This window comes from Mugil cephalus, chromosome 11, assembly GCF_022458985.1.
Source record: "Mugil cephalus isolate CIBA_MC_2020 chromosome 11, CIBA_Mcephalus_1.1, whole genome shotgun sequence".
Taxonomy (NCBI): Eukaryota; Metazoa; Chordata; class Actinopteri; order Mugiliformes; family Mugilidae; genus Mugil; species Mugil cephalus.
In genome coordinates, this window is record NC_061780.1 from 10,318,338 (window position 1) to 10,332,897 (window position 14,560).

The 14,560-nt window shown below is 40.5% G+C and overlaps 1 protein-coding gene across 2 annotated transcripts; it reads left to right on the forward strand.

Annotated features, from left to right (window-relative positions):
* The first annotated feature begins 3,043 nt into the window (after positions 1–3,043).
* LOC125016863 (solute carrier family 45 member 4-like) lies at positions 3,044–14,026 on the forward strand. Of its 2 annotated transcripts, none has more exons than XM_047599611.1 (13): positions 3,044–3,390; positions 4,625–5,515; positions 8,616–8,804; positions 8,893–9,072; positions 9,366–10,024; positions 10,251–10,400; positions 10,495–10,743; positions 10,874–10,993; positions 11,140–11,239; positions 11,325–11,405; positions 11,553–11,683; positions 12,015–12,083; positions 12,173–14,026. In XM_047599611.1, exons 2-13 carry the CDS (start codon positions 5,290–5,292, stop codon positions 12,464–12,466), a joined length of 2,448 nt encoding a protein of 815 aa, XP_047455567.1. In that variant the 5' UTR covers positions 3,044–3,390; positions 4,625–5,289; the 3' UTR covers positions 12,467–14,026. The 2 variants fall into 2 exon arrangements, with proteins under 2 accessions (XP_047455567.1, XP_047455568.1); XM_047599612.1 differs by having other exon boundaries at positions 3,052–3,390; positions 10,254–10,400.
* The last annotated feature ends 534 nt before the right edge of the window (positions 14,027–14,560 follow it).

The following is a 14,560-nucleotide window of genomic DNA, read 5'->3' on the forward strand; positions in this document are numbered from 1 at the left end:
TGTATGTTTCCTTTTAAAGTGCTTCAGAAAGGCCCTAAACAGAGGTAGTTTTAATGTGGCAAAAGAAGCAGTGACTGCTGTGAGTTATGTATTGCAGAAGATCTGGCAAGAGTGGTGCAAAACACAAGGGCTGCAAATGGAAAAAAACGAGGATGGGTGTTTTCTAGATACCTGCTCGGGTCCACTTTGTCATAGAAGTTGTACTGGATCCACTTTTTACAGTAAAATAAGAACAGGAGGAAATTCATCAATATACACCCGTAACAGTTTGAAGGAGATTGGTGTGTTTTTGACTGCATTAAACGTCCATCATAAGCTAAGAGAGAATGACCAGGTTTGTGCTGCAGGCGGCAACATTTCCTTTCAATCCAAGACCAAAGGAAAAGTTATATCACTCACATGGAAGCTGCTTAGATGTCTGGAAGCAGGAGTCAGTACAGTCTCCACTAGGGGGCAGTATCCGCCCACCTCATTCCCTGTGCCCAGTCACCTACATAAAGCATGACAGTGTTTTCTCTGCCATCATCTTCAAAGGATAACTGAGGTGATATGAGGGAACATTTTTGCTCTGTAACAACCAGAAAATAATGTTCTGTCATAAATTACACCGACTGCTCTTTGTTTTGAATTTATAAGTAGTTCCTCTCGGACACAGACGACTCAGACTGCCCAGATCCGTCTGGACTCACAGCTCTGGAAATCATCGCTGTGACCCGGCTGCTAATTATGACAGGATCTTGAGGAGATGGCTCCTCGGGGCCTCCGATATGTTATAACACTGACATACATTTCCTCCTCACAACATTGTGTCTTTGATATGTCCCAGAAAAGTTACTGTATGTTTTTCTCAACACGTTAAAGTCCGAACCGACAGCTCTTAAACGCGAGTGAAGCTGTTACCTTACTCATTTAGCTGCAGGAAATGTGCAAATAACATCATAAATTTCATCATAAATCTGATGTACATACTCATAATCAATGTTCATTGACGTTCAAGAAAGAAAACATTCATGAAGAAACCTGGTTTATTAAAAACTTATTTTGGTTGCATTGGTTTCATCAAGTGAAACATTGAGAAGTAAGACAGAAAAAAAATTGTTCACATTATTTGATCTGTGGCAAATATCTTATATTTGCAGAAACTTCATTTAGATTGGATCCAGTAATCTGGTGGATAAAGTCTCTGAGTGGCTGAATATTCATGTCTAATCTGTGTTCTTATGCTGGTGAATTTAATTCTTCCTCTGATGCGCCTCCTCTGTAATATATAAAGTACATAAAACTGTGGATGTACTTCATCAGGATCCCCACCGAAGGTTGCAGCTCAGTCACTAACAGTTATTTTGGCTCTTCTGTTTCATTCGACGAGAAATCATCTGGCAGCGTCGGGTTGTGGATGCTTGTCTGCTTTTTCTCATGGAATATTTTGTTTTGATGTGTATTAATCACTTAGAGTGAAAATATTCATCCATGTCATCCATGACATTAATAAACCCTTTTAACGGCAGCCGTTTTGACCTGTAGGGTAAACACAGGCTTGATTGATGACATTAACCCTCATACCTGATTTTAAAATTGTTCCGTTGTTACCATTAAGGGACAAAACTGTCCTCTACAAAAATGCCCTGAAAATAGTATATGTTAAATATGCGAAATATTTTAATCCACTTCAATACTAATCACAAATACCAAAAATTTGATATTTGTCTGATTATTTGTGGAAAGTAGATTTGCAAAGTTCACGCATTCCTCTCCATGGGAGTAAACTGAACTCACACACACGTGCGTGTACTACACATGCATGTTTGTGCACACACTTTGAAATGTTGTTTACTAAAAATAAAATGTTACTGTTGCCCTACTGCAGCTGAGATGATGTCACCCACGAGCAGGTTCATAGTGATCTCTACATTGGCCTGGGTTTGCATGAGTGTGTGTGTGTGTGCATTTGCATGCATGTGTGTGTCTATTTGAGGTTTTTTGAGGGTTATTCAACCATATCTTTTGACATGCTACTTGAAAGACAGAGAGAATGAGTCTGAATGTGGAAAAAAGCCAAAGTGCAGCTTGCAGAAGCAGTTTCAGTGGGTTTTCAATGGGTTTTTAATGAGAGAGATTTTTTTGAATTGGGCAATATAAAAAAATAAAAATCCATCAAAATCATTATTGCTACTAATCATTGCCATGTCCAAGGCTCTAATAATCCACCCAAATAAAAATTCACTTTGCATTTAGATTATTGAAATCTTTTAATTTTTTGAAAAAAAAATCGATGTCATCACAAACACCGGCATATATAATAGAACAAAATCATGATTCATGTTATCAGTGACACCTATGATTACCTGCTGTAAGATGTCAGAGTGGCTGAGCAGATGAAAATGTTGATGGTGCAATGGTCCCCCACTTGATATTAGAGATAAAACACTGGTGTTGTGTCTTCATACAAAATATATGGCTGTCTATCCAAAAAAGTGGGAGCCCCAGCATCCCCTAGCATCCTAGTTTTTTGAGCTCCAGTGTGGAGACATCTGGCAGCGTTTGTTTGTGGAGCCTCCGGCTGTTTCTAAAATTAGTTTTTTTTTTCTGAGAATATTTATGAGTGTTTTGATTTGTGTCTGTTTTTCATCTGCACCACCTGTTGTATTGTGTAAATCCCACAGATCCAGAGCAGAACTATAATTACGTCAAGCTCTTGAAGTGATCTAACTGCAATGAACAAATGACATCGTCGTCAGACATCTGGCAGCATGGACAGTTCCTGTACTACAGAGACATATAGACACCCTTATGGACTCTTTATGTCATACTGTCCTTCAGAGTAATTACACACGGCCCATTGTGGTGGACATAAAATGAAGTCAGAACCCTCTCGGTTTAGTTTAGCATCTAGACATTGCCTCACAGTACATAACAGTGCAGGTGTCAAATGAGCAATAAGTGCATTGGATTTGCTTTATCTCCTCTGCCGGTCTGTTTAGTCTCGGTGATGAACTAAGAATAAGTTATAATGTATAATTTAATAAAGTTATTAAATGTTCAATAATTAATATACATATTAATATATCTATGCACATCAAATATTAATCCATATAACTAAATGTATATAATATAAATGTATTGATGAAAGAAGTGATGATCCGATATCTCTTGTAATTCCTGTCGTAGGTAAAGTAATGGGTGACGTCACATGCGTTATCTTTTGACCACGCCCCGCTTTGTTACTGTGGAAACCAATGAAATTGATGAGCGTGGTGATCCAGATGGCACCTCAGTTAGCTGGCGAAGTTTAGCTGTATTGCTAGCTCAAAGCAAGACTTTTTTTTTTCCCCTGCCGACCCCACATCGCGGAAGTGGCTGCGCTTTACCACGGCGGAGTAACACCCGCAGGTATGTTCCGTCTTTGTGCCGTTAATATGATATAATAGTATACGCGGGTCACCCTGTCTTAACTCGCTAACGTTAGCTGCCTTAATAAATTAGCCAACCTAGCTCGCTAAGGTAACGTTAGCCTCACAAGTAAAAACTCTGTAAAAGTAAGGTCAACATGCATGAATGTGCGCTGAGTCAGGTGTTGGTAAGCTCTACGGAGGAGAAGACTCGTCCGTCTCTCCGTCCTCGCACGCTTATTGAACGATAATGTCTCGTTATCGTAGTATAGACAAGTAGGTAGCTCAGCTCTACAGGTATGTCCGTTCAGAACAAAACATGTCCTAACTCGCTCCACAGCCCTCCAGACACACACGAGTTTTACATTCCTGAGAAACACGCATGCTTCTCCACTTAAAGGATGTTCACATTCTATTTAAAACAATAATATGTACACGTGTGTATATATATAATCATTATATAGGAACGGTACGTCTTTAAATATTAACTTATACATGAGGAAGCTTACCCATATTTGGGCTAACCCCAGATAAGTCAGGGAGAGAGTAGAGACAGGAGAAAAAGTTGCTTGCTCTCGACTATGTCCCCCGAAATACCATCACATGGCTGTTACACATCCATTGTAGAGGTACTTACGGAGATGGGATGTGCCTACTTTAACTGTTGAGGCTTACGCAAGAGCTGTTGTAATAGGGGCTGATTTGTTCATGTAGCTTTTGTTCCTGACTCTGATTTCAGTTCTGTGGTTCGAAGGTTGTGGTTAGCCAGATGTCAGAGCAATCTTGCACACTCATGAAACAATGACAGAATTACTTTTTACTTTATGTCTTTCTTTGTCATTTGGTGTTAATCCCCTCTTTGAGTAGTTTTCTCTATGCCATATAATTGGTTGTATAGTGAGCTTTCACTTGTCAGTGGACCTCAGGAGTTGTTCTCAAGCCAAAAGATTTTTTTTCTTTCCTACCATGGGAGCCAAGTGCACTAGAGATATTTTGTGCACATGGGAATTTTCTAGTATTTGACCCTTTCCACTGTCCCTACTAAAAAAAGGATTATTATAAATAGACTTGAATCAGTAAGTTATCTATAGAGAATGAAAAGGGAATGAGAAGTTGTGATGGATTGTTATTTTTTTAATTGTATTTTTAGCAACTGGTCTAACTGGTGTGTGTGTGTGTGTGTGTGTGTGTGTGTGTGTGTGTGTGTGTGTGTGTGTGTGTTTTTTTGTTTGCAGTTTTCCATGTGATAGCAACTGCCTGTCTTTGCCAAAGAATTTCCAGATGTCTTATCCGGGATCGACCTCGTGTGCACTCAGGCGTACATCCAAGACGTCCTTTGACTGAGGATCTAACCTTGGACAATCCTAACTGAACGGTCGCAACCTCCAATACACAGACGGAGATCTGTTCAGTTATTTGCCGCAGCTTACCAGAGCCACCTGAACCCAAAACACACTTACACTTTCCTCACCTATCCTGCTCTTCCCTGCTCCTCCTCTCCATATACTGGTGGAGCTGCACAAAAGTTATCTGCTCTTTTTGGATTTTTGAACTACCACGCCTTCAGCTGTGAGGACACCACCCCCGTCCAGCTGAGCTCCTGAGCTGTACTGACTTGTCATTCATAACATGATGGCTGCAGGATAAAATATTCTCACCACAACAAGTTTAGTATTATTGTAATGCATCCTTCTAAGTTACTTGCAGTTATTTTGAACACTAGAATTGCTGTTTAGTCTTCCTGGGTAACTTCGGCTTTCTTCACACAGTGAGTGATCAAAATGAAAACTATGGACCTACTCTATTAGCTTATTTTAACATAGTTGTCATTACATTTATTTGTAAATAAATAATAAACCGTAATCACTGATATATACTCCTGAAGTCACACCAGTCTAAAATGGAAGGGGAAGGACAGGAAGGCGATACCTCAAGCCTAACAGGGATCAGAAAACCCGAGGAGGAACTAGAAGATTTCGAGAGAGACAAAGATGTGGAGGAGGAAGAAGAGAAAGGAGTGCGGATCCCACTGCATCGCTGGGTAATGCATGGAGCAGTGATGTTTGGACGTGAATTTTGTTACGCCATGGAAACAGCCCTGGTGACGCCAGTGCTGCTGCAGATAGGTAAGGAGATGCAATACAGTTATACAGTATACACAGAAGGACTAATTCTTGCTCACCACATGCTTGATGACATGAAAAAAATGCTGATCGTCACTATGAATATGTTTATAACTGTGCTGTATGGAAGACATTAACACAAGAACAACTTGTCCATAAAAAATGAAAGAGAAAATGACACTGCTGAGCTCACACACCAGTGTAAATATGCACTTCCCAACCACTTAGAGGTGGCGTTATTACACCTCTCCCGCATCAGGTGCACAATGGTATGGCAATGGTTCCCAAACATGTTTTCACACTGATGTTGACACAAGCTGTAATCTGTAAGCCAGGCTGTTTCCCTTGTCAGGTAGTGACATTTTTGTGCCATTGTTCTGCTGGTTAGTGTCAAGAAACTGGAAGTGTGCGCAAATTGAGCCATGCTAGCGTTCTTATTGTAACGGTTATTGACAAGGCATTGCCTAAAGTCCGCAGTTGCATCAGTAGTCGGTTGACAGCAGCAAGACTGTAGAATTGGATTGTCATTGCGTTAACCAGGCTGAATCCATGGATTTTCTATGTCATGTAAACGCCATCAGTAGCCAACTGGGGACTATGCAGTTACATGTCAAGTTTGCCACCATAGCAGAAATGGAACAAAGGCATGTTCCCCTGGCCAGGTATGACAGGAATGCCTAACCCAGCACATTTTTGTCACACGGTTTTCCTCCCTGTTGACAATATTCTAAGAAAGATTGTTTGCAAAAAACGCTCAACTGGACACCATTCAGTTTGTTTTTGAAGGACTGTCTGAGCGTGTGGCTTTGTTACCATGTCAATAGTTTCAGCTCTTTCAGCTTGTGATTTAATTTAAGGATTGCAGCCTATGTCTTTTTTAGTATCCTGAATCCAAGGCCAGGGCCTACAGGTTATGAACTGGTATAAATGGTTTTTATAGTTTTGGTACAGTCAGCAGTTGACTTTGGACATAGCCTCACTGGTCTGAAATGGTTGAACTAAACCTGTTAGCCCACTTGCTTGAGATGAATCATTTCTAAATGGATTACATATAACAAGGACTGGACAGCAAAAAAAGAAAATCCACTTGTTGTCTTTTTGCGTCTCAGTCTTGTTAACGTTTGTGGAAAACTCAGCTTTATAAACATTAACATGCTAAATCTGTATGAAGTTAGTTTTCTAATTTGAACAGTTGACATATTAGCTATGTGTTTTTTTTTTGCAGTCTACTGACTTTGCCATAGCTAACTCTTTACAGATGCATCCACAGTACATGCAGTACAGTTCATTTGTGTGTGAGCAGAGTTGCAGTGTAATATTGCCCAATAAACCTGTCTCTACTTTGGTCAATTTTCAAAGCCAGCTTTTCCAGCTCGACCACGATAACGAGACATTATTGTTCAATGCAAAGACGGATAGACAGACGAGTGTTCTCCTCCGTAGAGATTATGGAGGACCTGACCTGACTCAGCACACATACTGTTGTTTACCTTACTTATACAGAGTGTTTGCTTGTGAGGCTAACATTACCTTAGCGAGCTAGGATGGCTAATTAATTATAGCAATCCCTCTAAAATGTGTGTCATTCCTTTACTTGGTGGCACCAAACATAATCAATACATTTGCTTACTTGAAGCAAATAAAAATGGCCGGAGTGCTACTGGTGTCCCTCAAACCAATGCTGCACTTGAAAGGGAACTAATGACTGAAAAAACACCTATGTGTTTTGGCTTGCACCTTCTACACGTGTAAGTTTTTTTTATTTTCAATGACTCCAGCCTGTTAAATCAAAGTCCTTTTACATTCTCAAACCCATTTGAGTGCCTGGACCAGGATTTTTCTGCATGATTTTTCCATTTTCCTCAAGGCGTTTGCTTATTTGTTGCACACACTTCTGACATATCCCACACATGAAAAACTGCTTCACCAAAAAATTAAAGCCATCATGCACATTTAAGCCTCGCTGTGAGGCCGTTGACAAACGAGTAATGAAAAGAACGAACAGAAAACAAAGTACGAGGGAGTCATCATATGTTTTGTTGACTTAAGGAAGCAGAAACGTAGGAGCAGAGCAAGGGAGTAATACTTGTTCCCGTGAGAACCAGCCAGCTGACAGAAATCTAAAGAATTTTAAATTAAAACCAAGAACTGACTTCTTCATGAGGCTGTTGTTATTTAAATTGTAAATGACAGCTGATGCGTCTCTTATTCACTTTACATATTTGTGAGCCACTGTTCAAATGCTGAAAAGGATTAAAGAGGAGTGTTTCCTGATCTCAATAATGCTGAAGCATACTTCTGTCTTGTGACAGGACAGAGGAAGAGATTTCAACACTTTCCTGTCTGGTTGTTCCATATTTTTTGTCCGTGTTGTTCTATCTGCCTCCCGTATGATCTGAAACGATCCTGCCTGTCACCTGTAAGGCATCAGAAGAAGAAGAGCATTGGAGTTCCTGCAATGACTGGCTACAGCTGTCATCTGCTACGGTTTCAGAAACAATAGAGAAAATTTACAAAAGCTTCTCTACTCAGACTTATGCCCAAGTAGTTATTCTGACATGTCCCTGCATGATAATTGGACGAATAGGTGGGCTTAACTCATTCACAACAGAGCCTGTTAGGGAAGTAACGCATGACAGAAAACATCAAAACTCATTGTCTTCTGAAAGTGGTTTTGTTGCTCAACTTAAAAACATGATTTGCACAAACGTTTGCTACTACTAAATTCTACCAAGTTTGCTTCCTGTTCAGTGTTGCCTGAATAAAAACACAAATGGAGCTTTTAGCCTTTTCAGTGTAACATATAGTATTTGTCTTGATGTCCTTTGGCTTTATACAACTTAACAGGAAACTAAAATTTAACTCTTGCATCACACATCTTCTTGTGGCTATTATTCCATTTAACTGTTATTGTTCAAGAAAGAATAAGCCTTCAAAAAGGCGTACTGGATGTTGCTGTAATCATGTAGTTATTTAACAGTGCGGTCCAAAGAAAACTAAGGCACACAGGAGGTAAAACTTGGTCCATCTGCTCCAACAACAGTACAGACTCTTGGCTTTAGTCTGATTACATGTATTCATGTGAATCTACTGTGTTTTTTAGGTCTTCCTGAGCAGTACTACAGTTTAACCTGGTTCCTCAGTCCCATCCTGGGCCTCCTCTTCACACCTGTGATCGGCTCAGCCAGTGACCGCTGCACTCTGAGATGGGGCCGGAGGAGACCGTTCATTCTGGCTCTTTGTGTGGGTGTGCTCCTGGGAGTGGCACTGTTTTTAAATGGGTCATTAATAGGTGAGTGGAAATTTCCACAGTTAATCACATACACATTGTAATGAAGACAGTTTATTCCTATTTGTGTACATTTTGTTTGAATTTTCAGGCCTTTCCATCAGTGACAGCCCCAACAATCAGCCGGTTGGCATAGTCCTGACTGTGTTAGGTGTGGTGGTGCTAGACTTTTGTGCTGATGCCTCTGAGGGACCAATCAGAGCGTACCTGCTTGATGTTGCTGACACCGAGGAGCAAGATATGGCCTTGAATATTCATGCATTTTCTGCTGGTAGGATATTTATTGAAAGACAGATTTTATTTTAAAGATATGTATTCACTTATATTTTGGCGATTACATTCAGTTTTTCGTGTACATATATTTGCATATTCAATTTTGAACAGAACACAGACACAGTTGTAGAATTGTGTACACACAATACTCACTACGCTTGCAAATCTGAATGCATACAGAGTTTTTGTACATCCACAGCTAGACAACTCTCCACACAAACACACACTTACACTCAATATTCATTTACAGATAATATTGCTTTAATTATACTCTTAAACGTGTCTCTGTAGGGCTCGGTGGAGCAGTGGGATACATGTTGGGAGGTCTAGATTGGACTGGTACAGCTCTGGGCCAAGCATTTAAATCCCAGGAACAGGTCCTCTTCCTGTTTGCAGGCATCATCTTCATCATCTCTGTCACACTACACATGTTCAGTATCCCCGAGCGACCTTTCACACCCTGCAACCTGCATAAAGACACCGGAAGCGCGGGGTCTTCCAGCCAGCTGTCTTATAGGCCCACCGGCCACCCTGCACTTTTACTGGATGTGATTGCAGAGGAGGACACTTCTGCTCAAGCCATGTCCCGAGAGGACAGGGAATCCGATCCTGAGGAGGGGGAAATGGACTTCCTTGCTGTGGAGCGAGTGCGGAGTAAAAGTGATTCAGTCTTAGCCATGCCTGATGCTACCATTGAGTTGGATTCTGACCTTGACCCGGACACACAAACGTTCTTGCCAGATGAACACTTTTTTTCGGAAATTCATGAAGATCAAGAAAATGCTTTCAAGGCTTCGGATCACAGTTATGGGTCTTCGCCTCCTCCTGGTGGACCACACCCGGAGCCGATACCTATGAGTCCAGTTTTTCCTGAACATAAAGACCCGACAAATGGTCACCCTTCATTCCTTCCGAACAGCTCTGCATCAGAGGACTCAACTCTGAGACAGGTGAAACCAGCCGTTACAGCAACATGTGTTATTTGTGTTCAGTTTCAAGTCTGTATCGTCAATAGTCTCAATATCGGCAAGTTGATGTAAATACTTTTATATATTTCAATGAAAAATACTCTTCAGAGACGAAAGAAATCTGTTCAGTGTTTTAGATATGAGTCCAATGGCTTCAGTTTCCGTCTGGGTCTTTATTCTGTCCCTCTGTGCCTCTTTAATGTCTCAGCAGATCAAAGCCGCCAACGGAGTCAGCTCTGGTTTGCCTTCCTCCGACCTCTCTAACGCAGCCAGAGGCCACGCCTCCACCAAGCCAGGAAACCGCGCTTCTAATACTTCAGTTTCATCACGGCCACACCGGCCCACCTTCTACAGACAAGTACAGTTTCATTTGCCTTTTTTTCTTGTATTCTCTGCTCATGTTGTACGTATTCTGTTGTCACAGCCATTCATTTTGCATTTTTACTCTCCAGCCTTCCTTTACATTTTCATACTACGGTCGAGTGGGATCACAACGGTTTCGACCGCGCCGCGTGGCACTTTTCACCCCTCGGCCAATCACAACCTCCCGCAGCTTGAACGACCTGAGTGACATCGAGCAGCACCCGAACAGACCTCGGCTGCAGCTGTCAGTCGGTAGTCTGTCTTCAGAAGCCTCCAGCAGCGAAGAAGGACCAGACTTGGGTACAAGTGTACGTCTGCTTTGGCTGTCCATGTTGAAGGTAAAGAAAATTGGAAATTCCTGTTCTTCTGTTGCACTGGGTCACATCAACAATACGTCAGAGATGTGGCCTCTGTCTTCTTATGTTTACCTGAGTTTTGGCTCCCGGTCTTTATTTCCCTCCACCGTAGATGCCGAGGCAGCTCTGGAGATTATGCATTTGCCACCTCCTCACATGGTTCTCCTACATAGCTGAAGCTGTGTTTTACACCGATTTCATGGGCCAGGTCATTTTCGAAGGAGACCCCCAGGTACACACACACACACACAAACACACACGTACCATCATTTGACATTTGGTATACTGTGGAAACCACACAGTAGAGGAACACAGAAACATAAACACAGCATTAATCAGTCTGTTTGCCAAGTTTACAACAGCTTTGCTTTCTTTTAGGCACCAGCCAATTCCACAAAGCTACAAAATTATCACAGAGGAGTACAGATGGGCTGCTGGGGACTGGTGGTCTACGCTGCCACTGCAGCTGTCTGCTCTGGTAAAACACTGTTTCAAGACTCAGAAAAAAAACCCTCCCCTCTCCTTTTTTAATGTCTCTTAACTGATCATTTGTCTTCACCCAGCCATCCTTCAGAAGTATCTGGATAATTTTGATCTGAGCATTAAGGTCATCTACATCATTGGAACCCTGGGATTCTCAATAGGTGAGTTAATGTATCTGCTGGTAACCATGTAGATTTGGGAGCAAGTTGGATGTGGTTAACAAAAAAAATGTTTTCCTTCAAATGAAGGAAAATGTACTTCACATAAAAGTACTTACAGCTTTTATTCTTTTTTTTTTTTTATCTTAGGAACTGCAGTCATGGCGATCTTTCCTAATGTTTATGTCGCCATGGTGATGATAAGTGGCATGGGCGTCATCTCCATGAGTATCTCCTACTGTCCCTACGCATTACTCGGCCAGTACCATGAAATCAAAGAGGTATGATCACGCACATATCAGTGACACACAATGAAAGAGAAGAGAATACACAATTAAAACACACAAAGAAAAAGATGTTGGATATTTTCTCATTTCCATTTGTCTTTTTGTGCGATGTTGTCCTGTCTGTAAAGTTTTGTCTCCTGAAATGTTTTCTGATGGTGTAACACAAATCAATGTCAATTATTTTTCATTTTTATTGTAACACTTGGCATATGTTACAAAGTATTTAAAGAACATTTCAAGTTATGTAATATTGGAAGAAAATCAATGTATTAAGAAGAAAACTTTATAATTGAAGTCACTGTTTTGCTCATGCTCCTTTCCTCAGTACATTTACCACAGTCCAGCCAACACTCGAAGAGGTTTCGGTATCGACTGTGCCATCTTAACCTGCCAGGTGACAGTTCACTCTCTTACCACTCTTTAGGACCAAACTTAACTCTTGAATAAATCTCCAGTGGTCACAGTGTTTTGTGTCATTTCCAGGTGTATATCAGCCAGATTTTGGTTGCGTCGGCCCTTGGATCCGTGGTAGAGGCATGTCGCAGCGTTCGTGTAATTCCAATGGTGGCCTCTGGGGGCTCCTTCCTTGGCTTCCTCACTGCCTGTTTCCTCGTCATCTATCCCGATGTGGAGCCCAGCAGCTCGGAGCAGGACCAGGACATGGTGGGTTTACCTGAAGAAGAGGAGCAGAATGAAGAAAGCAGCAGTGACCAGAAGCGATCTCTGCTTAAGCTGGCAGACACTTTAAAGAAGACAGAAAACCACTCTGTTGCCTGAACATTAAAATGCAAAGAATTGTCAAAGTTTATCGTCAGCATCTGAGGATTGTACCAAATCTTCATCTTACAAATTTGACGGCCGCTTATTTCGTAAGGGCTGAGATGATGAAGGAGGGAAAACGTGATAGAAAGTTGACCAAAATCTGGTTGCAGTGGATTTGAATAGATTATTTTTGAAGAGTAGAGGACTGACCTGTGTCCTGGTCTTACCTCAAATCTAATACACATAAGTGTTTGGCTGTTCAGATGTGTACAAGTAAGCCATTAAAAGACAAATATCCACATGACCAGGATTTGGTCAGACTATTGAAAATAATTTAGCTCAGACTACTGAAGCAAACCCTTTATAACAAAAAGAGAAATGGGAAGCACACAGAGCACTTTCTGTCTCACCTCTGAACAGTACTTCGGCAACGACTCTGCACAATGGTGTACTGTTATGTGTGAAGTTCTACTTCACCGAAGCTGCTCCTTAACTCCTTAATGGACAGTCATAATGCTGTAAAAGTGTTTTCATATAAACCTGCATTACCTGTGGGCTGAATGCTGCGGGCCTTAACGTTATATTTTCATTTTATAAATGCCAGAAAATGTAAAGCAAGAAGGGCAAGTAAAGCCGTCTGCGTTTGTTAACAGATACCACACAGCTTTTATACCTAGTTGTGACGTTGAAGCTGGTTGCACAGCAAGCTAATTTATTTTTGCCTCTAGAAAATCACTACCGTTTTTTAATGCCATACTCAAACACCAAACTGTTTTCATTTACGCTATAAATGGTAGTTTATTGTGGCCTCTCAAACCTCAGGGGGTTTTGGATTTTCTTGTGATTGTATTGCTTTAAGAAAGTTATTTTAAAATTTAAATTTAAAAAAGAAAACAAAAAAACGTGTTGCTCTGGTGTAGAGATACTTTAGAGTCCCGTTGAGTTGAGCACACATATTATTTGAATTACTGGATTCACTGTGGAGTATTGACGTCACATTGCATATAATCTGTCCAAGATACCTGTCGTAGAGAAGCCTGAAAGGTAGCGTGGACCACGTCTGTGCAAGGTCAAAGACTGATCTACGCAAACCTAAAATGTTCTCATTGTCAAATGAAGTGTAAGAAAGAAAAATACAGGAGCTTCTCAGTCTGCTTTCTTCCTTTAAGTGGTGTTCAAGAGGGGAAAGTGCCATATATGAAAACATTGTGGAAAGGTTGCACAGAGTCCTTGTTTAAAAGCATAAAAGAAGTTTTTTTTATCAGTGCACCCTTCAGAGAGGGAGTGTTACCAGCAGTATCTGATGGTTTAAGTATTTTTCAGATATTTCCGTGTCATTAAGAGCTTCTCTCTCTTTAGAGCCAAACTGTGCTGGATATAAATGCACCTTGGTGTTGAAACAGTTTTGATTTTATACATTTGTTAAGACTTTTAGGATGACATTATGCATCGTGGTTTGACTTGTGTGTTTGTTTTAAGGGTGATTTTGGTTCTTTCTGCTGCTGTACAGAGTTTTGTAAACTGAACACAAGCTAATTTGTCCCATTCATTTGAGTAAAAAAACAAACACCTTCAGTTGAGTCTTTTTGTTGACCATCATCACACATGCTGTACTGTTGTCTGCATTTATTATGAACTCAATTGTTTTCATTGTTGAACTAAAAATATCAAATACAAGAATATCTATATCTCCTGAATCCTATTCCCAAATACAAATTTCTGCCAATCAGTAATATCAAGATCAAATGTAGAAGTTTGTCTCTGTAGTTTGTTCAGTTTATAATGAAACTTTTCTTTTTGACAATGAAAATATTCCAATATTGTTTTTAGTTATTGCTAATTTGACAGAGACTGATAACTGAGCTGTTCCCTTCTCTTGGAGTCTACTTGGAGGAGTCAAGGTACATTATGCTCAATTAGTCAACCATCGCCATCTGCAGGACACGACGAGTTACTACAACAGGATCAAACCAAACAAAATCATTAAAAACGTTTTTATTAAATCATTTAAATGAAATAAAATAATGTTAAATAATTAATGATGAATAAAACAATAATAATGATAATACTTAAAACACTATTATTATTAATTGGCTATGCTAATATTTT

Bases quoted from the DNA above. Each gene is read 5' to 3' on its own strand.
- LOC125016863 (XM_047599611.1), top strand. From the start codon at position 5,290: ATGGAAGGGGAAGGACAGGAAGGCGATACCTCAAGCCTAACAGGGATC. The intron at 5,516-8,615 runs GTAAGGAGATGC...TGTGTTTTTTAG, and splicing joins GCCAGTGCTGCTGCAGATAG to GTCTTCCTGAGCAGTACTAC. The intron at 8,805-8,892 runs GTGAGTGGAAAT...TTGAATTTTCAG, and splicing joins TTTAAATGGGTCATTAATAG to GCCTTTCCATCAGTGACAGC.